The sequence below is a fragment of the Salmo salar genome, chromosome 15, assembly GCF_965601325.2.
Source record: "Salmo salar chromosome 15, fSalSal1, whole genome shotgun sequence".
In the NCBI taxonomy this organism is placed as follows: Eukaryota; Metazoa; Chordata; class Actinopteri; order Salmoniformes; family Salmonidae; genus Salmo; species Salmo salar.
In genome coordinates, this window is record NC_138305.1 from 48,354,305 (window position 1) to 48,381,981 (window position 27,677).

The following is a 27,677-nucleotide window of genomic DNA, read 5'->3' on the forward strand; positions in this document are numbered from 1 at the left end:
CAAGAACAAAGACCAGGGAGATTTTCCAATGCCTCGCGAAGAAGGGCACCTATTGGTAGATGGCTTAAAAAAAAGGAGAATGTATTATCCCTTTGAGCATGGTGATGTTTTTAATTGCACTTTGGATGGTGTATCAATACAACAAGTCTCTCAAAGATACAGGATTCCTTCCTAACTCAGTTGCCGGAGAGGAAGGGAACCGATCAGGCATTTCACCATAAGGCTAATGGTGACTTTAAAACAGAGAGTTAATGGCTGTGATATTAGAAATCTGAGGATGGATCATTGTAGTTACTCCACTATACTAACCTTAATGACAAAGTCAAAAGAAGGAAGCCTGTACAGAATAAAAGTATTCCAAAACATGCATCCTGTTTGCAACAAGGCACTAAAGTAAAACTGCAAAAAATGTGGCAAAGCAATTAACTTTTTGTCCTGAATACAAAGTGTTATGTTTGGGTCAAATCCAATACAACACAATACTGAGCACCACTCTCCATATTTTCAAGCATAGTGGTGGCTGTATCATGTTATGGGTATGCTTGTAATCGTTAAGGAATGGGGAGTTTTTCGGAATAAAATAAACAGAATGGAGCTAAGCACAGGCAAAATCCTTGAGGAAAACCTGGTTCAGTCTGCTTTCCACCAGACACTGGGAGATAAATGTACCTTTCAGCAGGTCAATAACCTAAAGCACAAGGCCAAATCGACACTGGAGTTGCTTACCAAGAAGACAGTGAATGTTCCTGAGTGGCCGAGTTGTTAGTTTTGATTTAAATCTACTTGAAAATCTAGAATTTTGAAAAGAATAATGGGCAAATATTGCTTAGTGCAGATGTGCAAAACTCTTAGACTTAACCAGAAAGACTCACAGCTGTAATCGCTGCCAAAGGTGCTTCTACAAAGTGTTTACTCGGGTGTGAATTCTTATGTAAATAAGATATTTCTGTCTTTCATTTTCAATAAGCATTTCTAAAATCATGTTTTCACTTTGTCATTATACGGTATTGTGTGTAGATGGGTTAGAAAACATCTATTTAATACATTTTTATTCAGGCTGTAACACAACAAAATGTGGAATAAGTCAAGAGGAATTCATACTTTTTGAAGGCACTGTAGATGGTGCTGTGATTCCTTGGCAGAATACACTGGGTCTATTATCGATTGAGTGATGAAGATTGTGGTGACTAGCAGTGAAATATTTCTCCAATAGATAGTAATAGTAATGGCGACTTTTTGTTGGCAATAAGAGGCTAACTCCGCCATGGCTTGTTGGCCAAAGGCTATGGGGAAATGAATGGGAGTTAGATTTTTTTTTGTTGATAAACTGATCAAATTAAGTTGGTGGTAAACACAGGCTTAGGAGATCTTATGTTGTTTTTTGGGGGGGAGGGGGGTTGATTATCTTCATCAGCTAATGTCACTTTTTATACATTTTGAAGCATTTATGTAAATCAAAATAAGCACATAAAGGGGGTGGCAGGTAGCCTAGTGGTTAGAGCGTTGGGCCAGTAACCGAAAGGTTGCTGGATCAAATCCCCGAGCTGACAAAGTAAAAATCTTTTGTTCTTCCCCTGAACAAGGCAGTTACTTTTTAAAATAAATTAAAGGCTTAATAATTCATTAAGGTCATGTTAACTGACTGATATTATATTTTAGAACAAACATATATCTCCTAAACCTGTGTTAACCTCAGACCTTATTTTTGGCATTCATCCCAAAATCCCATTCTTTCCCCATTTCATTTCCCCCATAGGAATCAATGGCGAATGAACCAAAGGTAAATAATGTTAACTAATTTCAGTTTTTTTTTTTTTTGATTACAAGCTGGCGGGCTCTATTACCTTCTGTCCATTTTCTCTCATGCTTCATATGTGAAAGGCTATGCGGAGATGTATTGTGGATGGACGGTAATATGCATGGCTGTCTTTTGTTAGATCTACCTAGCCCTCTGATTAGTGTGCCTATCACCATTTTTCTAACCCTATCCAGTCCATTCAGATCTGAGAGGAAGAACTCGTACTCTGCTTCTCCCGCTTTTTACTTTTCGATTATGGACGGGTCTCTCTTGCTCTGCTCTTGTGCAGGCCAGGTTGGTCACTGTGGTCTGCCCAACATTGTGGAATGCTCATTCATTCCACATGTAAATGATGTGGGGGAGAAACTCTACATTTTAACATTGCCTTCAGCATCCCATGAACGGGAGGCCAGTGGGAGATTCTGATTGCCTTACCCTACGTCGCTCCCTACTCGGCCAGATGCAGTGTCACTCTCTCCCCTAACCAGTTATAGCTGTATTGTGTAAACTTATGCTGTGCCTATGAGTGTGTAATTATGCATTTCTTAGGCTGACCCATGCCAGACCTAGGCTGCAGACTTTTTAAAGAGTCGGCTTGTGATTTCCCTCACACCTCCTTACGTAGTCGGGCAGATAAAACGCGATTGTCCACTCCTGACGGCGAAACTACTTACACTACTGCATGTGTCGTGCCCCAATTAGTGGCCTAATTAAGAATCATCTTGGGGCCTGGACTAGCCTAAATGGGTCTCGCTACATCTGAAAACAAGCCAAAAATGTCTCCATACCCTCATTATTATAAATGTGAGAAATGCTTGCAGTTGCACTTTATCCAACCTGCTTTCCCTTCACTATGTTGCTTTTATTCTTCTCTCTTTCTCTCCCTATTTCACTTGATTCTTTCTGTATGTTTGCTTAGCTGTGGTCCGAGGAAGAGTGGATCAGCAGGACTTTGCTGGGATTTTTTACCCGTGTTGCAGTGAGGATCAAAGCAGGGTAGTGTGTTTGGGCACAATTAATCAGCAGAGTTGGAGGAGGATAAACCCCTAGAGCCAGTGTGGAGGAAGGGGAAGCGGGGAGAGGGGATGGATGGATGGCCTTTGGGAGGTAGTTGGCCGCGGAGAGAGGGGAGTCTTGGCAGCGGGACGTCAGTAATGCAGACTCAGCAGTGAGCCTGGCCCGGGCCCAGCTAGCAAGGGCTTGGCATGGCTCCCCAAAGGCCTAAAGCTCACAGACAGAGCGGGTGGGGGGTTGTAAGGGAAGTGCTCAGTCGTCCAAAGCAAACAGGAAAGCCTTCCCTTGGCAGGTGCAGCTTTTGTTTTCGAGGGAGAGGGGGATGAGGGAGGAGGTACTCATTTCTCAGTCCCCCCTTCACAGCCAGCCAGTTCATTATGGAGCCTTTGTGTTCCAGAGGACTTCGATACGGTAACAGTTATCCAGTAAACACGATCCCCCGCAAGTTCCGCAGAACAAGCAACGGATGGTAGGCTAGCAGCGGCGCTGTCTCTCTGAATGAATTTAATATTTACTTTGGTTCGGCCACCTGAATTGATGAGGTCATGCTGGAGAGCATCAATCTCTTTCCACATTTAATTTAATATGGTTTCCTCTGTATTTGTCTCTGTTAATCAGGAGGTGCCCTGCTTAGCTGCTCTGTTAGCAGGGGATCTGCAGTTGAAACACACAAAATGAAGGATGCTTGTTTTTTTCTGTTCGAATATATTTATTTATATTTATTTATTTATTTATTTATTTATTTACTTTTAATGCAGATTGCCAAAGTGCAAAGTGAATTTGACCAAAAAAATAATATATATATATACTTTCACCTAGGACATAATCCAGAATCTGGAACAAAATTTAGTGGTATTGTGCCTAAATTCACTTAGTGCACCCAGGGAGGTAACTATAATAACTTTTAATGCAGATTGCCAAAGTGCAAAGTGAATTTCACCAAAAAAAATAAATAATAATAATAATAAATAATTTTATTTTTTTGGTGAAATTCACTTTGCACTTTGGCAATCTGCATTAAAAGTTATTATAGTTACCTCCCTGGGTGCACTAAGTGAATTTAGGCACAATACCACTAAATTTTGTTCCAGATTCTGGATTATGTCCTAGGTGAAAGTACACATGTACACCCACACTCACACACAGAGGCATACCACAGATTATGTTTGGGTGAAGGAAGTTTTGTTTTGCTATACGGAATCCTGTGTATTTGCTGTTATTTTAGTTTGTCAACTTTGTCAGCCCTAGACTATGGCAACATAATCTAAATTAACACAGCTGCCACTTCTTTAACACTACAACCGCTGGGCCTCGAGGGACCCCCCCTTCAAACTAATGAGCAGTCATTTTGACTGCAAAATTCTAGCAGTGTAATTAATACATTCATATATGCTATTGCAAAAATTATCAGTTGGTTGTGTTTATGACTATCTTAGGTAACATTAGAATACATTTTTAATAATGTTTTTATAACACAATAGTATTTTCATTAGTTTTACTGTAGGCTATTATGTAAAAAAAAAAAAACAAGTTCAAGTTTTCAGTCAGGTTTATTTGTGGAGTACATTTGTTACAACTATGAAACAAAACACATATGTGTTGGAACACGGTAACAGCTTCTTGACAACAACAAAAATTATAAAAAGCCCAACCACCAAGACGCACGTTCAGCAAGACGCACGGTCAAATAATGAAAACATCAGAAGCCTTAACATAATTTATAAGCGCCAATTGTGCTTGATAAAGTGAAAATCAGCACAAAATTAATAATGGCATTACAAAAGCAATAATATCATTATAATTTGACAGCTGTCGATATTCTGATCATCTGACCGTAGCATTGTCACCGGCTTGTTCTATCCAACCAATGTCATCCTTTCCTGTTTCTTGTCTCACCGTTTCATTTGTTGGTGGCACGGGCACCTGCTCAGTGCGCACGGTTCTGGCCTCAGAGGTGAAGGTTCAGAATAAGAAGAAGAATCATCAGAAATGTCATGATTCATTTCTTCCCCACCATCTGATTGGTTTTCATTCCGGTTTTGTAGCAGCGCTAACGCGGCATGTGCATCCATTCTTCTTGGTCTTCTTGCCATTGTAAATTGCTCACTCTCTCACTCTGTACTCCAAGTAGGGCAGAGTAGACTGATAAGACTGCTTGGATTCAATGGACTGATGTAGTAGGGTACATTCCATTTTGAGATTACAATTAGAATAGATCAATACAATAAAATGGCCCACCTTGTTCTTCATTCACAATTGGTGATTACTCAATTATGCATGATTCACTTCCCCTCGCTCATCAACTCACGCATTCTCCCCCTTTCTCCCCATCATACTTTACTTCATTTATTTGTTATGTGTGAAATTAGTTTTGGTTCAGTTTCGATGCAATTATCAATGTGAATATCAACTGGGCACAGCGAGAAGGTGTGGAGCAGGCCTTACTGTCGGGGGAAGGAGAGATAATGGGGGAAAACCATTAAAAAAATATCACATGCCCTCCTAAAACTGGGTAGAACTCACATTTTGTTGGTGATATTAAAATTCTAACAACAGTGTGTTATATAGACTTATTTAGGAAAAGTCAAGGATGGCGTGAGGCATGACTTAAAAAATAACAGAGTAATAAATTGTTTTTAATTAATGAGCAATCAAAATGACTGCTTCCTGTTGTTAAAAACCATTGGATACTGTTTATCATAGCGCTCTACGCTTTATTATGGGTGACTGATAAAACTACCATACTGTGTTACCTCACATCACTCCTAATTTACAGAAGTACAAAATACATTACTCATTCACAGGAATGGCTAACTCTTGAAATTCCTAGTCGCCAACGATTTAGCCTTTAGTTCTTATGAGCCACATACTTGAACACATTTCAGAATACCTTACGATTGGATGCACTAGTGTTTAAATTTTTTTTTTTTTTTTAAATCCTTATTATTTACGTTGTTTTCTGCATTTTTATGAAGCAGGGCTCCCTTGAAAGAGACCTTGGTCGCAATGGGATATCCCTGATATAAAGGTTAAATAAATAAATGTTATGATGCTCCCACCAGCTCTCTGTAGTTAACTGCCAATGCCAGAAAACCACCAGCTGTCATGGTTTGGGGGGGACCCTCATTTCAGGTCTCAGATTAGGTAAAGTCACTGTGCAAAGCTAGGCTAGCTATGACTAGCTGAACTACGCTACATGAGACAAACACTCTGGCATATACACTACATGACCAAAAGTATGTGGACACCTGCTCGTTGAACATCGCATTCCAAAATCATGGGCATTAATATGGAGTTGGTCCCCCCTTTGCTGCTATAAACGCCTCCACTCTTCTGGGAAGGCTTTCCACTTGATGTTGGAACATTGCTGCATGGACTTGCTTCCATTCAGCCATGAGCATTGGTGAGGTCAGGCACTGATGTTGGGCAATTAGGCCTGGCTCGCAGTCGGCGTTCCAATTCATCCCATAGGTGTTTGATAGGGTTGAGGTCAGGGCTTTGCAGGCCAGTCAAGTTCTTCCACACTGATCTCGACAAACCATTTCTGTATGGACCTCGCTTTGTGCTTGGGGGCATTGACATGCTAAACAGGAAAGGGCCTTCCCCAAACTGTTGCCATAAAGTTGGAAGCACAGAATCATCTAGAATGTCATTGTATGCTGTAGCGTTAATATTTCCCTTCACTGGAACTAAGAGGCCTAGCCCGAACCATGAGAAGCAGTTACAGACCATTATACCTCCTCCACCAAACTTTAAAGTTGGCACTTTAAGGTTTGGACGCTCCCGAAGAAACAGTTATTGTGCTGGCGTTGCTTCCAGAGGCAGTTTGGAACTCAATAGTTAGTTTTGCAACCGAGGACAGACTATTGTTAGGTGCTATGCACTTCAAAACTCAGTGGTCCCATTCTGTAAGCTTGGGTGTCCACATACTTTTGTATTTATAGTAGAGGTCGACTGATTATGATTTTTCAACACCGATACCGATTTATTGGAGGATTTTTTTTTTTAAAGCCGATACCGATTAATCGGCCGATTTTTGTATTTATTTATTTATTTGTGATAATGACAATTACAACAATACTGAATGAACACTTATTTTAACTTAAAAGTGCAATATGTGCCATTTAAGAAAGATAATGTTTAAGTGCCTTGCTCAGAACATATGAAAGCTGGTGGTTCCTTTTAACATGAGTCTTCAATATTCCCAGGTAAGAAGTTTTAGGTTGTAGTTATTATAAGAATTATAGTACTATTTCTCTCTATATGATTTGTATTTCATATACCTTTGACTATTGGATATTCTTATAGGCACTTTAGTATTGCCAGTGTAACAGTATAGCTTCTGTCCCTCTCCTCGCTCCTACCTGGGCTCGAACCAGGAACACATGGACAACAGCCACCCTCGAAGCAGCGTTACCCATGCAGAGCAAGGGGAACAACTACTCCAAGTCTCAGAGCGAGTGACATTTGAAATGCTATTAGCGTGCACCCGCTAACTAGCTAGCCATTTCACATCGGTTACACCAGCCTAATCTTGGGAGTTGATAAGCTTGAAGGGGTGGGTATAATTTGTGCAACGTTCCAACAGGAATCTGTTCCAAAAAACGTAAAGTAAAAGGTTGCCAACCAACAACGCATACAAAGTAGCAACGCATACAAACCTAGCTAACTAGCTGCCGAATAGGCATCAACTCACCACGTAGCTTATTCTTAATGTTTGTCCATAGGCAACCAGAGTGAGGACAGACATTTTTCAGAATAAACGTGATGAGTGAAAAACGCAATGAAATAGACCTCTCCCTACCCGGTATCTTATTCTGCCGCTATACAACTTTGTATGCGTTGTTTTTTGGCAACCTTGTTATTTACGAAGTTTTTGGAATAGATTCCTGTTGGAACGTTCCACAAATTATACCCACCCGGCTTGAAGTCATAAACAGCTTGAAGCACAGCGAAGAGCTGCTGGCAAAACGCACAAAAGTGCTGTTTGAATGAATGCTTACGAGCCTGCTGCTGCATACCACCACTCAGTCACACTGCTCTATCAAATATCAAATCATTGACTTAATTATAACATAATAACACACAGAAATACGAGCCTTAGGTCATTAATATGGTCGAATCCAGAAACTATCATCTCAAAAACAAAACGTTTTTTCTTTCAGTGAAATACGGAACCGTTCCGTATTTTATCTAACGGGTGGCATCCCTAAGTCTAAGTATTCCTGTTACATTGCACAACCTTCAATGTTATGTCATAATTATGGCAAATTCTGGCAAATTAGTTCAACGAGCCAGGCGGCCCAAACTGTTCCATATACCCTGACTGCGTGCAATGAACCCAAGAGAAGTGACACAATTTCATGTTAGCAGGCAATATTAACTAAATAATCTATAAATCTATACTTGTGTATTGATTTTCAAGAAAGGCATTGATGTTTATGGTTGGGTACATTGGTGCAACGACAGTGATTTTTTTCGCAAATGCGCTTGTTAAATCAACACCCGTTTGTCAAAGTAGGCTGTGATTCAATGAGAAATTAACAGGCACCGCATCGATTATATGCAACGCAGGACACGTTAGATAAACTAGTAATATCATCAACCATGTGTAGTTAACTAGTGATTATGTTAAGATTGATTGATAGTTTTTTATAAGATAAGTTTAATGCTAGCTAGCAACTTACCTTGGCTTCTTGCTGCCCTCGCGTAACAGGTAGTCAGCCTGCCATGCAGGCTCCTCGTGGAGTGCAATGTAAGGCAGGTGGTTAGAGCATTGGACTAGTAACCGGAAGGTTGCAAAAACGAATCCCCAAATCCCCCCTGAACAAGGCAGTTAACCCCCGTTCCTAGGCCGTCATTGAAAATAAGAATGTGTTCTTAATCTGACTTGCCTAGTTAAATAAAGGTGTGTAAATATATATATATTTTTTTAAATCGGCAAATTGGTGGCCAAAAATACAGATTACCGATTTGAAATCGGCCCTAATTAATCGGCCATTCCGATTAATCGGTCGACCTCTAATTTATATTGTATGTAAATCTTTGTAAGTCCATGCTGGTCAACATGACCTTGAAGGGAGGTTGAGGGCTGCTGGCCACCAATGTGTTTTTCCATCTTAAGGTCAGTGCTGGAGGTGCCGGATAGAGACGGCAGTTTTTAACCAAATTTCCAATAAAATTCCAATAAAATCATTTAAAAAAGCAGACAGCTTAGAGTTCACTCAAAGTTAACAATGAACTGCACAAGATCAAATCTGTCTCGACTAATGCAATATGTAGCACATTATGTATGGCGTAAACAACAATGTTTGCCAATGTTGGATTTGAGGTTGGTTCGTTTTTTTGTTTTCATTTTTTAAAATATATATAATCACGGTTTTTGATTTCTGATTGTCTGAGCAATTGTATTTGTATAAAATAATATCATTTTCCAAATGTTTTGAGCTCAGTATTATCATTTATTGTATACAGTCATTTTGGCTCATCTTTATCAAGGCTGCCAATCATTTTGGAGGTGACTGTAGGTTGTATGCCATTTGGTTTGCCTACTTGTAGTCCCAAAACTGAAATAGAGCAGAGACTCAAAGTAGGACAATGCAGATAAGGGGGCCTAGTTTATCTTCAACTTGTCTCTGAGAACTGTGGCCTAGAACACAGAGGAAGAAAACCAAACCTTTTATGTCCATAGATTGTTCCTGGCTACATACGAAAGCACAAGCTTGATGAAAACCTTGGGAGAATTGTGAATGAATGCTCAAGTTGTGCATTGGGGACATTGCTCAAATTTGGCAGGCTATATCTGCTTTGCAGGGCTCTTGTCCATTAATTACAGTGGGCTCCAAAAGTATTGGGACAGTGACTGTTGTCATTTTGGCTCTGTACTCCAGCACTTTGGATTTCAAATTATACACTGACTATGAGGTTAAAGTGCAGACTATCAGCCTTAATTTGAAGGTATTTTCGGGTGAACTTAAAGCACTTTTTGTACATAGTTCCCACCCCCATTTTAGGGGACCAAAAGTATGTATTGGGACAAATTCACTTGTGTATTAAAATAGTCAAAAGTTCTGTATTTGGTTCCATATTATTGGTATGCAATGATTACATCAAGCTTATTACTAGCACGCAATGAGCATATTCCTAGCACGCAATGATTACATCATGCTTGGGACTCTACAAACTTGTTGAATGCATTGGCTGTTTGTAGAGTCCCAAGCATGATGTAATCATCGCGTGCTAGGAATATGGGACTAAATACTAAACTTTTGATGACTTTAAGACACTCAAGTGAATTTGTCCCAATACTTTTGGTTCCCTAAAATGGCGGGACTATGTACAAAAAGTGATGTAATTTCTAAACGGTTCACACAATATGAATGAAAATACCATAAAATTAAAGGACAAATCCACCCAGAGCCACTAATTTGTTTAATTTACAGTGTTAAATAACACTATGTGAGAACAATCATTTTTGTGAACAAATATTTAATTTTGGTGTTATAAGGTTGTTAGCAACATGGAAAATCGTAGATGAAATCTGTTGCACCTCAAGTCGACTGCAAAATCTGCAATGGGCTGGCTAGCTAGCTAGCAAACGTGACTACAAACAATAGTAACAAAGCTAGTTAGCTGTAAAATCGTCTAAACAAACTGCACTATAAATTTAGGAGTCTACAATCTCTCCATGTTCAACCTGCATATCAATGTGCCTCACAGAGTGGAGTCTAACATTCGCAACGGCAGATATACTTTTAAGGAGATGGGAAACGTTACCTACGTTAATGGGCTGCGTGGTGCATTCTGGTCGATTCTGGGACAAGACGTGAATGGGAGTTTATTGGACGCTAGCTCAAAAACCCAGCATTAGCATGAATTTTGTGAACAAAAGTACAACATTACAAATCTTTTCTGAGATGTGAGATAATTCACTTACTATCTGTAGCATCGTATAGCTTTGGAATCAGGACATTACGTACTTTCGAGGAAAATAGGCACATTTCTCAACACATAAACTCAGCAAAAAAAGAAACGTCCCTTTTTCAGGACCCTGTCTTTCAAAGATAATTCGTAAAAATCCAAATAACTTCACAATATCTTCATTGTAAAGGGTTTAAACAGTGTTTCCCATGCTTGTTCAATGAACCATAAACAATTAATGAACATGCACCTGTGGAACGGTCGTTAAGACACCTACAGCTTATAGACGGTAGGCAATTAAGGTCACAGTTATGAAAACTTAGGACACTAAAGAGGCCTTTCTACTGACTCTGGAAAAACACAAAGAAAGATGCCCAGGGTCCCTGCTCATCTGTGTGAACGTGCCTTAGGCATGCTGCAAGGAGGCATGAGGACTGCAGATGTGACCAGGGCAATGAATTGCAATGTCCGTACTGGGAGATGCCTAAGACAGCGCTACAGGGAGACAGGACGGACAGCTGATCATCCTCGCAGTGGCAGATCACTTGTAACCACCTGCACAGGATCGGTACATCCGAACATCACACCTGTGGGACAGGTACAGGATGGCAACAACAACTGCCCAAGTTACACCAGGAACGCACAATCCCTCCATCAGTGCTCAGACTGAGCAATAGGCTGAGAGGGGCTGGACTGAGGGCTTGTATGAGCACAAACCCACCATCGCTGGACCAGACAGGACTGGCAAAAAGTGCTCTTCACTGACGAGTCGCGCAGTGTGTCACAGCATCATCAGACTGAGCTTGTTGTCATTGCAGGCAATCTCAACACTGTGCGTTACAGGGAAGACATCTTCATGTGGTACCCTTCCTGCAGACTCATCCTGACATGACCCTCCAGCATGCCACCAGCCATACTGCTCGTTCTGTGCGTGATTTCCTGCAAGACAGTAATGTCAGTGTTCTGCCATGGCCAGCGAAGAGCCCGGATCTCAATCCCATTGAGCACGTCTAGGACCTGTTGGATTGGAGGGTGAGGGCTAGGGCCATTCCCCCCAGAAATGTCTGGGAACTTGCAGGTGCCTTGGTGGAAGAGTGGGGTAACATCTCACAGCAAGAACGGGCAAATCTGGTGCAGTCCATGAGGAGGAGATGCACTGTAGTACGTAATGCAGCTGGTGGCCACCAGCTACTGACTGTTACTTTTGATTTTGGCCCCCTCCTTTGTTCAGGGACAAATTCCATTTCTGTTAGTCACATGTCTGTGGAACTTGTTCAGTTTGTCTCAGTTGTTGAATCTTGATAGGTTCATACAAATATTTACACAAGTTATGTTTGCTGAAAATAAACACAGTTGACAGTGAGAGGACATTTCTTTTTTTGCTGAGTTTACATTGACTTTGAGAAGGGATTGCGTAACTATTAGCCTAGCGACAACGTGAACGCGATTGGTCGATAGTCTGCTTATTGGGGCGATATACGTTCCTTTGTTCATTGGATCTCTTTTCTATAATATCTCTGACAAATGCACCATACAATGCACCCTGGACTAAAGAGGCAGACAAATAGGAGAAATGTGCTAGACCTTTCATTAAATTACACATTTCTCGAGGTAGGAATATCACAAAAATATGATCAATGGCTCATTTGAGAGAAGACATCCTCCTGAGTTATGACATTGGCCAGTATTGAAATCTGACATGTATGATAGACGTTTTTGTGATCTAAAAGCTGTATTCCTATGAAGTACCAGTGTAGTAAGAGCGATTTAGCACGGTGCTACGTAATACAGGACGGATTTATCACTGTCCGAACGCCAATAACTCGGATACACATGAAAACTTGAAATGACCCAGGGAATCGATAGAACATCACTCACAGATGCATAAAAACATAGAGCATTCAAAATGGGTGAACCTTTCCTTTAAGGCTGACAATCTGCACTTTCACCTCAGTCATTGTATCATTTCAAATCCAAAGTGCTGGAGTACAGAGCCTAAACAACAACTAAATTGTCACTGGCCCAATACTTTTGGAGCTCGCTGTAATTAATGGACTTCAGTCCTGCAAGGCAGATGTAGCCTGCCAAATTCGAGAAATGTCCCCAATGCACAACTTGAACATTTGTTCACTAATCTCCTAAGGTTTTAATCAAGCTTGTGCTTTCGTATGTAGCCAGGCAGAATCTATGGCCATAAAGGTTGGTTTTCTTCCTCTGTGTTCTGGGCCACAGTTCTCAGTAACGAGTTGATGATAAACTAGGCCCCCTTATCGGCACTGTCCTACTTTGTCTCTGCTCTGTTTCAGTTTGGACTATTCATATATTCACTATACTAGATCTATTCTGTTTCTTGTGTCAAGTTGTGTGAGTGTGTTTGTGCTCATATTTTTTGTGTTTATGTTGTGTGTTTTTGTGTCTGTGCACACATGCCTGTTTAGGTCAGTGTGAATTGTGTGTAAATTAGATAATTTACTCTCAGGGCTCTGAATGGGGTTGACAAATCTGTTGTTGAAATGCTACATTTGTTTCTGTTTTCAAGAGGACATCCTTGTCGTGATGGCTGCAATGGCATGTGAAATGTGTTATTCCTATGGTTCTCATTCAGAATATATCATTCCCACATTGTGTTATGAGCATTTTATTCCAACTATACAATTCCCACTAATTTCATGCTTTACGTTACTTTCATCATTCTACCTACCCTGTTATTGTTGAGGATGTTCTCAGCTTAAGTAGGCCACATGATTTATTGGATTGAGGATGATTAAAAACAATATGCTTCCATTACTGTGTTTTGTTCTCAACTCCTCTGTGCTCCCGGTCTCTTTACAAGTCTCCGGCTGTGTCCAGCGTGGTGTGCACACTTTCTTGCATGGACTTAACAATGGTGGAAACTCAGTCCGGCCGTTGCTTACACCAATCATTTGAGATTGTACAAGTGCACCCTTCTGGAAAATGGTGGAGAATTTGGACGCAGCCCTAGTGGACGACTCTAAACCGACCAAACACATACTCTCTTCTCCTCTTTTTAGGAACAAGAGGAGAACAAAGGTGCAACCAGCTGGCCAGAGTATTACATTGACCAGCTCAATTCCATGGCTGCCGTAAGTAATGACTCCTTGTCATTCTTTACTCTTGGTCTCTTGACTATGATTTTGTATCAATCTCTGTCATTGACACTTCCAAAGTGAGTGTAGAGTCTACTGTGGTACTGAATTTCACTTTCACACTCCTTAAACAGATCTGGAAGAGACTTGACTGTCAAATATAAACATTTAACTTTATCATTTACATGCTTGATATCAGTGATCCTAAAACCTGATATGCAGTATGCAGGTTTATGTCCCAGTTTAGTGGCATCACACCTGATTCAACTGATCTACTGAGCTGGGACTAAAGCTTTGAATACACTGCGACAATGAACGGCTAAAAGCTGCGGGTGGCCGTCCTTTTTCTGTCGCTGCAGTGTGTTATAGGGACCACTCGGTTGCACTCGGCCGTTCATGGTTCTGGTGTGCGTTTCCTATAAAAGTTGCAGTACTGCGGCTCTCCAAGAGCAGGATGGAGGGTCACTGTGTCTATACCAACTTTTGCACTGATTTGAGATTATCCTTGATTGAAGCCTGATCAGGTGATAAAAAGCATGTGCAGTAACTTAAATTATTCCTAAATTCTCAATGTACGAAACAAATGCAAACAGTTATAATTACATCGGTAATCTGTAGCTCCTCTCAGATCAATCCTAAATCAGATTAACTCTGCATTCATGTTAGATTAAAATGTAATCGCAGAGGACCGCAATTGTCAGCATTTTAACTCCTGGCACGTGCTATGTTGATACGTTTTTGGTAATAATATTGCAGTTTTGGCAGGTGCAAGAGGTTCTGGGTAAGTTCCAAAGAAAGACAGGCAATATCTAGCACAGGCATGCCTCAGGCCTAGACACATCCAGCCGACTCAACTATCTACAACGGTTCCTTTTGGATTCAAACAGCCGAGCAAAAACCTGCCACAGATTCGAGACCTTTCTCCTTTATCTGAATGGCACGTTCTCCACTACACTTAATTTATATTAAAAGCCACTGAACACAGAAATTGCTGGCACATGCTGGGAGGCTTGTTATCGGATCCAAACATGGAGTCCCTTTCAGGTGCTCGTTCCCCAGCTGTTCCATACGCTTTATAAGCAGCATAGGTTTTTAGCTGCACATGTGCAAAAAGCGTGAAGACATTTAAGCAATTTGGTCAAGCAAAATAATAAGATTTCCAGTAATTAAATACATGAATTATACACATTTTATTTTGAATATGACTTACAGTACAAATACCTTCATCAGTTTAGTACAACTTTCCTACCTTTTTATGTAACCAAATAACGAAAGACCTATTACTTCATGTTTTACTTCATGTTTTTGTTGTATTTATGTATGAATCGAACCATGCTTAAACAGTAATGTTGCTCTCATAGAATGTCATCCATTGAGCACTACAGATATACTGTATCGTGGAAATATCATGGGATGCATTTGCTCCGTTGTCTCTGTTTCTATTAATACTGTTCACAGTTAGTGTGTCTTGAAAATACAGCACCCGGCTCAAGGAGTAGTCTAACAAATTCACGGCATTTGACTTGTTCAAACAGCTTTGGTAACGCTATATTTATGTTGCACAGAGGAAGACACTCCTTGCCCTGGAGAAGGAAGATGAGGAGGAGAGGAACAAAACGATAGAGAGCCTGAAGACTGCTTTGCGGACGCAACCCATGAGGTGCCCTGGCTCTCAAACGTCCATACACTTCACTGTACAGTGCATGCAGTCGCTAAAGAAACTCATTTAAATAGACTTATATACACACACCCTCTTCAGAAATGACCTGTAGCTACCATACATAGAATAAACACAGGAGGGAACAGGATTGTTTTCTGAAATGAATTTCATTATACAAACGCTTACAGACACACACACACACACACACACACACACACACCCTTCTCTCTATTTCCATGCACTCTTCCTTCATTTTTTTTGTACTCTCATAGAATATACTCATAGCACACCAGAGCTTTGAATTACAATAACTGAAATAACAGGGCCCTACAGGGAGTAATTGCCATTGGAGTTACAGACCTATAGAAGTGTATATGCAGACCAGAATGAACAACGACCCAGTAATTCATCACTGTACTGTAGATGGCTAGGCTGGAACACCACTCTTGGATATTGTCACACATGTCATAAATGATATGGTCCTTCTGCTGCGCTAGTTACAGTACAAATGCTATGTGGAGCAGTTATGTAACTGCTCTTAATAAAAGTAGGCTTTATTATTCTAACGCTTCAGGCAGTCCTTCCCAGAACACCTAATCTTTCATTCAAATCACCTATTATGTCGTTAATCATACTTACTGCTGTGGGGCAGTAACCTGGGTAGCGTTCATTGCAACGTATAATGTTTTGAAATGGAAAATGAATATGAGTGTTTCTTATTGGCCAAGTCCAGGTAGACCCCTCCCTGTTTGTCTGTTTCTTCCGTTTGGTGCCTAATGAACACGACCCAGATTGATCTGCTGATTGAACATATGGTGTCCCTCTGGCTGCATTGTGTGTAGCATGTTTTTTTGTCTCTTTCACATTAGTGTGTGTTGCACCGTTTAATGACCCCGTGCGACCTGAAGATCAGGTGTCAGACTTTCACCCTCAGGGGTTATGGTGGCACTTGGTCACTTACTGGCCTTTTATTTCTTCAGGCCGTTGTTTTTTAACAACTTTGATAACACACACAGAGGTTGACCATTTTCTCAGCATGTCAGACCTAATTACTATTTTGGATATTTCCAGTGCGTAGGATTATAGTCTTTATACCCTATTTCAAGTGGAAGTAATGACAATTACTACATGAGATCCCATAGACTAGCCTCTTTGCTCCAACTGGCACTTGCACTTTTAACTTAGTTTTTTTTATTGATATCCCGTTTCCCCATGACCTTCCTCAGGTTTGTGACTAGGTTCATTGACCTGGATGGCCTGACCTGTATCCTCAACTTCCTGAAGACCATGGACTATGAGACGACCGAGTCGCAGATCCACACTTCGCTCATCGGCTGCATCAAGGCCCTGATGAACAACTCCCAGGGGCGCGCCCATGTGCTTTCGCACTCGGAAAGCATCAACATCATTGCCCAGAGTTTGGCCACCGAGAACGTCAAGACCAAGGTGGCGGTGCTGGAGATCATGGGCGCTGTGTGCCTTGTGCCTGGCGGGCATCGGAAGATCCTGGAGGCCATGCTGCACTACCAGCGCTTCGCCTGTGAGAGGACACGCTTCCAGGTGGGCAAGGGGAGGGTTATGAATTAATATTTTAGTCACCGTTAGCAACCTATCCCCTTAATTGTATTGAATGAACATTCAGTACCATTTAATATTGTAACATTTTGACTTTTGGCTGGGTTATATACACTGAGTGTACAAAACATCCAGGTGAAAGCTATGATACCTTATTGACGTAATTTGTTAAATACACTTCAATCAGTGCAGATGAAGGGGAGGTGACCGGTTAAAGAAGGATCTTTAAGCCTGGGGACAATTGAGACATGGATTGTGTATGTGTGCCATTCAGACGGTGAATGGGCCAGACAAAAGATTTAAGTGCCTTTGAACGGGATATGGTAGTAGGTGCCAGGCGCACCGGTTTGTCTCAAGAACTGCAACGCTGCTGGGTTTTTCACACTCAACAGTTTCCCTAGTGTATCAAGAATGGTCCTCCACCCAAATGACAACCAACCAACTTGACACTACTGTGGGAAACATTGGAGTCAACATGGGCCAGAATCCCTGTAGAACACTTTAGACACCTTGTATAGTCCATGCCTTGGTGAATTGAGGCTGTTCTGAGGGCTAAAGGGGGTGCAACTCTATATTAGGAAGGTGTTCCTAATGTTTTGTACACTCAGTATATAGTAGACACCCAGTTATAGGTATTAATTTCAGCGCTTTCACAAGAAGAATTGAATAATGTAATATTTCCTTAAAACATCCGCCCTTTATTCAAATAACACGATTGGCTGGCCATTTGCAACAGTAAACGCTTTACATTGGCTAAAGTGGTTTGGCTCCAATGATTTGTGCAACTTTGTGTTTGCAATATAAATTGTGTCTACAATATGATTGCTCTCTGAACGACGAGCCATAACTGTGGTCATCTCCTCTCCTTCACCACCCAGACCCTGCTGAACGATCTGGACCGGAGTACGGGTCGATACCGGGATGAGGTCAACCTGAAGACAGCCATCATGTCCTTTATCAATGCTGTCCTCAGCCAAGGCGCCGGAGAGGTAAAATTAGCCGTCAACCTTTGCATCGCTTGTCTCCTAACTCCACACTTGCACCATACTTCAATTTGATTTTCTCTTCAATCGAACTTGTGCTGCACCTCAATCTGACTTAACTTTATTGACACCTACTTTTGATCCTCCATCTTATGTTCCCAGGCCAGTTTAGAGTTCCGCATCCACCTCCGTTACGAGTTCCTGATGCTAGGAATTCAGCCAGTCATTGACAAACTTCGCTCCCATGACAACTCCACGTTAGACCGGTGAGTTGAAGCCCAGTTCCCGTTAACCTGAATTGTGACACAAGTCCCTTTTTTCTCTTGATCGCTGACCATGCATGACCCTATTCACTTTACTTAATCTCCCCCAGGCATTTGGATTACTTTGAAATGCTGCGCAATGAGGACGAGCTAACTATGTCAAGACGTTTTGAGTCGGTAAGTAAAAACGTATTCTTGTTTCATTCCTGAATTCCATCGTCGTTTGTGCTTGATAAGGACTGTGACTTGTCAACGTGTTCTCTTTTCCCAGGTGCACATAGACACTAAAAGTGCTTCCCAAGTATTTGACCTCATCCGGAAGAAGATGAACCACACTGACGCATACCCTCACTTTATCTCCGTCCTGCACCACTGTCTCCTCATGCCTCGTAAGTGCTCCCTGCTGCATTCCTGACCTGCTGCTAACGTTGACCCTGGTCAGTAAGAATTTAGCGCTGTGACTTTGGAAGTTACCCAGAATATTGTGTTTCCCTATTCCAGTCAGTGGAGGCTGCTGGGGGGAGGATGCCTCATAATATTGGCTGGAATGGAGCGAATGGAATGGCATCAAACACATGGAAACCATGTGTTTGACGTATTTGATACCATTCCACTGATTCCGCTCTAGCCATTACCACGAGCCCGTCCTCCCCAATTAAGGTGCCAGTCAATCTCCCATGATTCCAGTAGAGCTGACCTGCTGTCTTCTTCCTGCTAGCTGTGCGTGTGGGGGTGCACGCGTGTGGGGGTGCACACGTGTGGGGGTGCACGTGTTTGAGTGTGCATGTGTCTGTGCACTTTAAATGAATTTTTATCTGTATGAGGATCTGCCTGCAAACCAAGACGGCATCTTGCCCTCTAGCCACACTCTGTATAAATCAATTGTGGATACCTCTTTCTGTCCTTAGCTAAATATCTACTTGTGCAGAGAGGCCTCTTCTACTCGACGACTTCTCTGTATCGGCTGTGTTTGATGATCTCACTGTCCCCCCCAGATAAAAGGAGTGGGAACACAGTGCAGTATTGGCTGCTGCTGGACCGCATCGTCCAGCAGATGGTCCTGCAGAACGACAAGGGCCACGACCCCGACGTCACACCCCTTGAGAACTTCAATGTTAAGAACGTGGTGCGGATGTGAGTGCTCTCCATATAACCCCTTAAGATGACAAGGGAGAGAGGGAGCACGTCCTGCTTGAGCTCAACTGACTGGGATGAGCTGGGATGATATAGGCCTAGGAAAGACATGAAAATTCATAATTGAACTGTCAAATGAAATAATTTCCAAACTGACCCTCCAATCAATACTTCAATACTGTAGGGAACCTCAGTCCCTTGGAGGCTTCTTAGAAAATGTATTTAAAATCTGTTAGTCTGCACTGCTTCAGTATGAAAACTGTATTTTAATTCCCATAATAGCAATGAGCTCAGCTCCATTTCCACAGGATTGATTGTTTGCATGTTGTCTTTCACATAAGTCAATGCATCAGTCATAGAATGCTCACATTGAGGACCCTCCGATAACTTTGTTTGTGTGTCTCTCCTTACAGGCTGGTCAATGAAAATGAGGTCAAGCAGTGGAAAGAGCAGGCGGAGAAAATGCGAAAAGGTCAGTTTCATGTTTTGAGCTGCTTCTTTGTGAAACTCTGCCCTTTGGCTCTATTGCACATTTTAAAAAAGACCACAAAGAAATCGACAGCATGTAATTTACACTTCACATGGAAGGGATTGACTACTTTCAATATGTACAAATAATACAAATCGGCAGGGATGGTTTTTCAGAGGATGCCAATTAAATGGTACCGTTCTCCACAGTTGTGAAGCTCTGAATGTGTTCATCTTAATGTCTGTAAGCTTTATGCTTATCAGGTGAATTGGACTGCTGTGGATATGAATATAGCTACTTGCTGGTCAGCCAACACAAGATTTGAACCTTTTATTGTGTATTCGTATCTCTTGTAGCTCACTATTGGATTAGTAGTCTTTGAAGAGACCTCTACCTCACCAGTAGCACATTGATCCAGTCACTGCCTACTATTGGCCCATATGTTACCCTGCCCCTGTTAGATCTATCAGAAATAACAGCAGACAACCATCTTCTGAGCCACCCTGTGGTCCCATGGGTTGATTGCAACAAAGGTTGTGATTTAACATTTCAACACGGTCAACTTAGGAAATGATTAGAAAATGATCATAGAAAGGAACGAGCGATATCCAAATGTCCTAATTGAATTGAGTTCAAACGCAACCGAACCTGTTCACACTCACAACATAACCTCCAACCCCATCGGGCAGAGCACCACGAGCTCCAGCAGAAGTTTGAGAAGAAGGAGCGCGAGTGTGACGCCAAGACCCAGGAGAAGGAGGACATGATGCAGACCCTCAACAAGATGAAGGAGAAGCTAGAGAAGGAGAGCACCGAGCACAAGGCGGTCAAGCAGCAAGTGGCTGATCTCTCTCTCCAGCTCCATGACCTCAGCTCTGTACGTCATCCTTCAACTCCTTCAGACTTATACAAAAAAATGTCACCAAATATGCCTTAATGTAGATTCATTATGTTTCATCAAGATTCATTTACTGTTATTAGATTTACAGTACATTATAGAAGGCACCTAAAGTAAATTACTGCATGGGTCTCTGATGCAACCAATGTTACGACATAAAATTGAAAGAGAACGATAAGTTAAGGATTGAAATACGATTCATTAAGATAAGTGATGGTGCATTGTCTTTATCTGTGTATTTTCCCCCAACATTTCCAGAGACCGATCGCCAGTGTCCCAGGCGGTCCCCCCTTCATCCCTGGCCCCCCTGGTGGGCCTCTCCCACCCCCCCCTCCCCCAGGAGGCATGATGCTCCCTCCCCCACCACCCCCAGGGGGTATGATGCCCCCTCCACCACCCCCACCTCCAGGTGGTCCCCCGCCTCCTTTTGGACGGCCACCCATGGGAGGGATACCTCCTCCCCCTGGGGCACCCCTGGGGTCCACCCTCAAGAAGAAGAACATTCCCCAGCCATCCAACCCACTCAAATCTTTCAACTGGGCCAAGCTGGCTGAGGTGAGAGTGCATGGGTTTGAACAGGGTCATGTTCATTAGAGATCAAACAGAAGTCAACGGACTGAAACAGGGCGAGACTACCTAGACTTGTCCAATAAGGAACACTCGTTTTTGTTCTCTTGCAAAACGTTTTAAAACAGTTTCCGTTGCGTGCCCTAAAGAACATGACCCTGGTAATTCCCTACAGAGTCAATTTGACCTCTTTGTCATCATTGATAGCGACAGGGAAATGTTAGTCTGTGTAACCTGCAGACAATATTTTGATCCCTGAACATTTTCGGTTTAGTAAGGGAGAATGTTACTTTTTTCCCAGTTATTCAAGTGCACTTAGAATGGGGAACCAGATGAAAACGTTCCCGTATGTTCTGGGAATATTCTTGTTAGCGTTTAAGATGATTCTAGATTAGCTCCTATAAGGGATTATTCTTCTGTTGCCAACTTTGAATAACATACTCTTGTGTTAGGCCTCGGTGATTGAACTATGGCTGCTGGAGATTGCTTACAGAACATATTGAGGATACTGAAAGCCAGGGTTGGGGTCAATTCCATCTCAAATCAGTCATTTCATGAGGTGAACTGAAATGTTCCTCTGCTTGGAATTTCAGTTTATTTCTTTGAATTGAAATGGAATTGACCCCAACCCTTCTGAAAGCACCACCTCAAAAAATGTAAATACAATTCTCCCACTCTCCATCCCAGAATAAGTTGGAGGGCACTGTATGGACAGAAGTGGACGACGGGAAGGTTTTTAAAATTCTCGACCTGGAGGACATTGAGAAGACCTTCTCGGCCTACCAGAGGCAACAGGTACTGTACTGCGGCCAAGTGTTCTTGCTGGTCCTGCTGATCAAGAGAACAGTTTTATAGAGCCTCCAACATATATCCATCCTCCACCCTTTTTCTTCTTATTCCCTTCTCGTTAGAGATAAAGCACCAATACAAAACATGACTTCACTCATGCTGATTATTTGCCGTCTCACAAATGTAGAGTAATACCATATTGTTTGGCTAGTGTGCAGTTTAATGGCATTTGACACTACTAAGTAACATAAAAGCCTTGCATGTATGAATAACAGAAATACAAAAGAGCACTGACTACAGTATTTAAGTTTTCTTAGCGTACACTGTAATAACCTTTTTATGATGCTAGAGTATCAATGTAAAATATCTTAAAGATCATCAGACACTTAAAGATTGAGTCTGGCCCTTAGTGCCTGCAGCTTAGTATTACCTAATACCGCAACACTGATGTTTGTGGGATGATGCAAACAGATCACTATAGTGTCGTCAGGGGAAACCGAGGGACTTTTGTGTTAACAAACATTTGCAGACCTTGTCCTTTAACCCCTGATGAAATTGGACCCAGGGCTACTAAAAGCATCAGCTAGTTAGCACATAAGCCACAAACAAAGGGAATAGCTTTTCTCTCACTACTCACTGGCCCTCTGTATGGAATGCAAATTTGCTTGAGTTCACCTTGATCATACTAATACAAGAGATTTGGTCACAATGTAGCCTAGGTTTTCATTCTGCGCTATTTAAATCAAGGGTGTCAAGCAATGAAGCCCAACGTCTGATTTAATATGGCCTCCATGTGTGTCCCCATCGCTAGTTTCTTTGCATGTTTAAAAAAATGGATTTGAATATTTTTTTTTTTTTTTCAATCTAAAAACATCAGTGAATTCATAGTTAAGGCTCCTTTGTAGATGAGGCCGCTCTCACATTTGCCTTAACATTTTGACATCCCTGGTCTAAATGAACATTATGACAAATGTATCACGCTCAACTGACTCCAATGTTACCATATTTGTTTTGCCTGTGACTCACGCTAACACCCGCACCTCATGATCAGCTCACACGCATGCACGCAAACACACATAGACATTTGGCAATTTCCCAGCCCCCAACCGACACCCATCTCTTATGGCCCATCAGCCTTTGCTTGCCTACGCCAGTCACACTCCCACTTCACTCATCACTGATGTCCTGTATGAGCTTGTTTCTATTTGTTTGTTTGTTTTGGCCTGGATTCACCCAACTGCGCTATCATTATAACGACTGCCCACATCTTCCTTGCTTCTTGCCTGCGTTCTAGGACTTCTTTATGGTCAATAACAGCAAACAGGTGAGTTCATTCATTTCCACACCCAAAATGGTGTGGCACTTTTTTCATCCTCCTCCTCTTCTATCATTTAGAACATTTTGCTTTCCTTATCTTATCCTCTTGACATCTTCATCCTCTTGAAAATATATTTATCTTCAGTAGACGACATGAAGAAATAATTATAGCTTATGGTTTCCATAAATCATCAAAATCCTTTTGTACGTTGCAGTAGTTTAGGCTTAGAAACTGTATGGTTTTTTTTCTGTGAAGGAAATACCCTCTTATTTTAAAGTATGTAAAAAAAATAATAATCTTTAACAAATCCCATGAGAATGTCCATTCACTCTTAATGCGACTTGTCTTTTTTAAATGTAGTGTATGTCTGTTACTGTGTGTTCGCACACGTAGGTGCCTGTGTCTGTATTCCTCCATGTATTTGCTTGTTTTTCTTGACTGTCTTTTCGTAAGTTTGTGTCTCGTATTTGTGCGTTTGTCTTTCTTTACTTTTTCTGTATGTGTGTAATGTATTCCTGCTGTTGTAGTTAAGATACCTACCATTCTGAAATGCCTCTCCTCTGAACGACTCTCCACAGAAAGAGAGTGAGGATTCGGACTCCTTGAGCTCCAAGAAGGTCAAGGAGCTCTCGGTCATCGATGGCCGTCGAGCCCAGAACTGTAATATCCTCCTGTTGCGGTGAGTGTGTGAATACTAGCAGTCAGAAACTGGGCCATGCTATTGAGGTCATTTCCTGTTCTGATGAGAGTAACATATTAGCACTGCAATGTCATATGCTGTTGATGGGAAATACTTTTTGTCTAATTATGATTTGATCCTGATGTCAGTGAGTAGGCTTTCTTCTTTGCGTCATTCTTCTCTTTCAATGCAGTCTCCAGTGAATCGTGGGACTTTATCTCATAATCCAAACATTCTCTCTTTCTTTACACAAGGCTGATCTTGAAAATCCGGAACTAAACTATTGCGTAATTGTGTCAGATGGTCGAATATGTATGAGAGAAGATGCTAATGAGACTAGCGAAGTCTCCACCCCCCGACATGGAAACTCTCAGCCAAAGCCCCCTTTTGATGAATGTTAGCTTTACAGAGAAAGTTTCAAGTTTTACAAAAACTTTTCCTTAAAAACATGCTACAATATGGCAGCATATTGATGATTACATCTTCACTAATGTGTGGTTAGTTCACAGATTGTTTTGCCCCAATGCAATGTGTAGAAGGAGTCATGCTTGTGCTACTGCAAAATCCTAAATTGCAACAGATAAAATTAACCTACAAAATATATGTAAAAAATGTAATTTAATTTTAAATCGCTGTGTTTAAAAAAAAATTCAGTTCAGAGACGTAGGCAACATCATGTCAGTCAAATTGGTTGAGGGTTCAGAAGAAGGTGCGTAAAGAGAGAAGCGGGAGGGTGAGCAGAAGCTACTTAAAAATTAAAAATGTGTGCGGCAGAAAGACATTCAAGGTGATAATGCTTCATGTATGTCATTGTTTTTAAAATACATTGACAGTAGACGTTACTTGGAGACAAATTCCTGTCTCTCAAATCTTGACTGAAACAACATGAAACAGCTCTGTTAGCAGAGCTGCTGTGATTTCTCAATGATTGAATGTGGTCTGGTATCATTAGTAAGCCACACATATTCACACAGAGGGGAACTTTTAATTTAATCAAGACCAATCTGACTCAAAACGACCATGAAACAAGCCTAAATGGAACCCACTACTTCTAATGCTTCCTTTTTGGGTGTTCAAATCGGGTTGTCCCACATCAAGGCGATTTTATTAAGAGTTTAGTGGAGGAGGACCATTCAGTTGTGATGCAAGAGTAATGGTTTAGCTCAGGAGGAGAGATGGTTGTGTTTTTAGTTTTCCTGGTTATGAACTCCGGTCAATAATTACTCTCTATATGGGAGCTTAGACCACTTCTAACAATTTATTGAAAGGGTGTGGTTTTGCAAGAGTTGATCATAGGAGTACAACTTATTTTTTTCCAAAAGCTAGGAGGTTGAGGTTTCTCAGTCAGAGGATGTGGTGTGATATGAAGAAGTTGCTCCATAGCTAGCTTTTATTTTACAATGCGTTTATTAGGTTTCCCAAGTAAAAACTGTACACACACACACACACACACACACACACACCAAACTAGCTCCCGTTACAGTCTGGCCCATCTCGCAATTCACAATCCCAGTGTCAAAGGGCTGTGACACAGAATTCTAGCTAAAATCAACCGCCCCTCCTATATACATTTCATTTAATGGTTTTTAATGGGCTTCAAAAAGCCTTTAACAGAGACCACCCATGCGGACGCTCTCCAAAGGGATTGAATGGAGTACTATGATCCCTTTGAAGTGGGTGCCCTCAGAAGACGGAAGCCTGATTTTTGAGGAGCAAACATGATCTGTGGAACAGCTGTGGTCAATGCCATTTAAAGACACCAGAGACAAAGATGCTCCCATCAATGGGCAGTCTAGTAAGCAGTAGGACAAGTAGAATTATATTTTAGAAAATACAATGTCATTTTGCTCTTAACAGATCTACATAAACAGATAATAACAGTTGTATTTGGAGTTTGGCATTTGGCAGAGTCGACAAACTCAACAAAAAAAGAAACGTCCTCTCACTGTCAACTGCGTAAATATTTGTATGAACATAACAAGATTCAACAACTGAGACATAAACTGAACAAGTTCCACAGACATGTAACTAACAGAAATTGAATGTGTCCCTGAACAAAGGGGGGGTCAAAATCAAAAGTAATAGTCAATATCTGGTGTGGCCACCAGCTGCATTAAGTACTGCAGTAGATCTCCTCCTCATGGACAGCACCAGATTTGCCAGTTCTTGCTGTGAGATGTTACCCCACTCTTCCACCATGGCACCTGCAAGTTCCCGGACATTTCTGAGGGGAATAGCCCTAGCCCTCACCCTCCGATCCAACAGGTCCCAGATGTGCTCAATGGGATTGAGATCTGGGCTCTTCGCTGGCCATGGCAGAGCACTAACATTCCTCTCTTGCAGGAAATCACGCACAGAATGAGCAGTATGGCTGGTGGCATTGTTATGCTGGAGGGTCAGGATGTCAGGATGAGCCTGCAGGAAGGGTACCACATGAGTGAGGAGGATGTCTTCCCTGTAACGCACAGCGTTGAGATTGCCTGCAATGACAACAAGCTCAGTCCGATGATGCTGTGACACACCGCCCCAGACCATGACGGATCCTCCACCTCGATCCACCTCCAGAGTACAGGCATCGGTGTAACGCTCATTCCTTCGACGATAAATGCGAATCCGACCATCACCCCTGGTTAGACAAAACTGCGACTCGTCAGTGACGAGCACTTTTTGCCAGTCCTGTCTGGTCCAGTGATGGTGGGTTTATGTCCATAGGTGACGTTGTTGCCTGGTGATGTCTGGTGAGGATCTGCCTTACAACAGGCCTACAAGCCCTCAGTCCAGCCTCTCTCAGCCTATTGCACACAGTCTGAGCACTGATGGAGGGATTGTGCGTTCCTGGTGTAACTCGGGCAGTTGTTGTTGCCATCCTGTACCTGTCTCGCAGGTGTGATTTCCGGATGTACCGATCATGTGCAGGTGTTGTTACACATGGTCTGCCACTGCGAGGATGATCAGCTGTCCGTCCTGTCTCCTTGTAGCACTGTCTTAGGCGTCTCACAGTACGGACATTGCAATTTATTGCCCTGGCCACATCTGCAGTCCTCATGCCTAAGGCACGTTCGCACAGATGAGCAGGGACCCTGGGCATCTTTCTTTTGGTGTTTTTCAGAGTCAGTAGAAAGGCCTCTTTAGTGTCCTAAATTTTCATAACTGTGACCTTAATTGCCTACCGTCTGTAAGCTGTTAATGTCTTAACGACCGTTCCACAGGTTCATGTTCATTAATTGTTTATGGTTCATTGAACAAGCATGGGAAACAGTGTTTAAACCCTTTACAATGAAGATCTGTGAAGTTATTTGGATTTTTACGAATTATCTTTGAAAGACAGGGTCCTGAAAAAAGGGCTGTTTCTTTTTTTGCTGAGTTTACTTTATTGAACTTGCATGTACACTCCTGTTAGAGTCCCGGGGAGAAAATGGCCTGCTTAGCAACATAAGTTAATTGTTTTAGCAACAACCATATTATAATAATAAGGGGCGGTAGGTAGCCTAGTGGTTAGAGCG

At 41.8% G+C, this 27,677-nt stretch overlaps 1 protein-coding gene across 4 annotated transcripts in view; it reads left to right on the forward strand.

Moving 5' to 3' along the window:
- Window positions 1-27,677, forward strand: part of LOC106571498 (disheveled-associated activator of morphogenesis 1) — a 140,149-nt gene that overhangs the window by 91,983 nt on the left and 20,489 nt on the right. For 3 of the 4 annotated variants that reach the window (XM_045695770.2, XM_082961852.1, XM_082961851.1), the window contains 14 exons: window positions 13,765-13,836; window positions 15,405-15,499; window positions 16,726-17,059; window positions 17,953-18,063; window positions 18,220-18,323; window positions 18,431-18,497; window positions 18,592-18,709; window positions 19,316-19,454; window positions 19,868-19,926; window positions 20,613-20,800; window positions 21,080-21,376; window positions 22,076-22,183; window positions 23,472-23,501; window positions 24,074-24,174. In XM_045695770.2, coding sequence (XP_045551726.1) covers window positions 13,765-13,836; window positions 15,405-15,499; window positions 16,726-17,059; window positions 17,953-18,063; window positions 18,220-18,323; window positions 18,431-18,497; window positions 18,592-18,709; window positions 19,316-19,454; window positions 19,868-19,926; window positions 20,613-20,800; window positions 21,080-21,376; window positions 22,076-22,183; window positions 23,472-23,501; window positions 24,074-24,174 — 1,823 coding nt within the window. The remainder of the gene's footprint in view (window positions 1-13,764; window positions 13,837-15,404; window positions 15,500-16,725; window positions 17,060-17,952; window positions 18,064-18,219; window positions 18,324-18,430; window positions 18,498-18,591; window positions 18,710-19,315; window positions 19,455-19,867; window positions 19,927-20,612; window positions 20,801-21,079; window positions 21,377-22,075; window positions 22,184-23,471; window positions 23,502-24,073; window positions 24,175-27,677) is intronic. The other variant, XM_045695771.2, reaches the window with a different exon arrangement.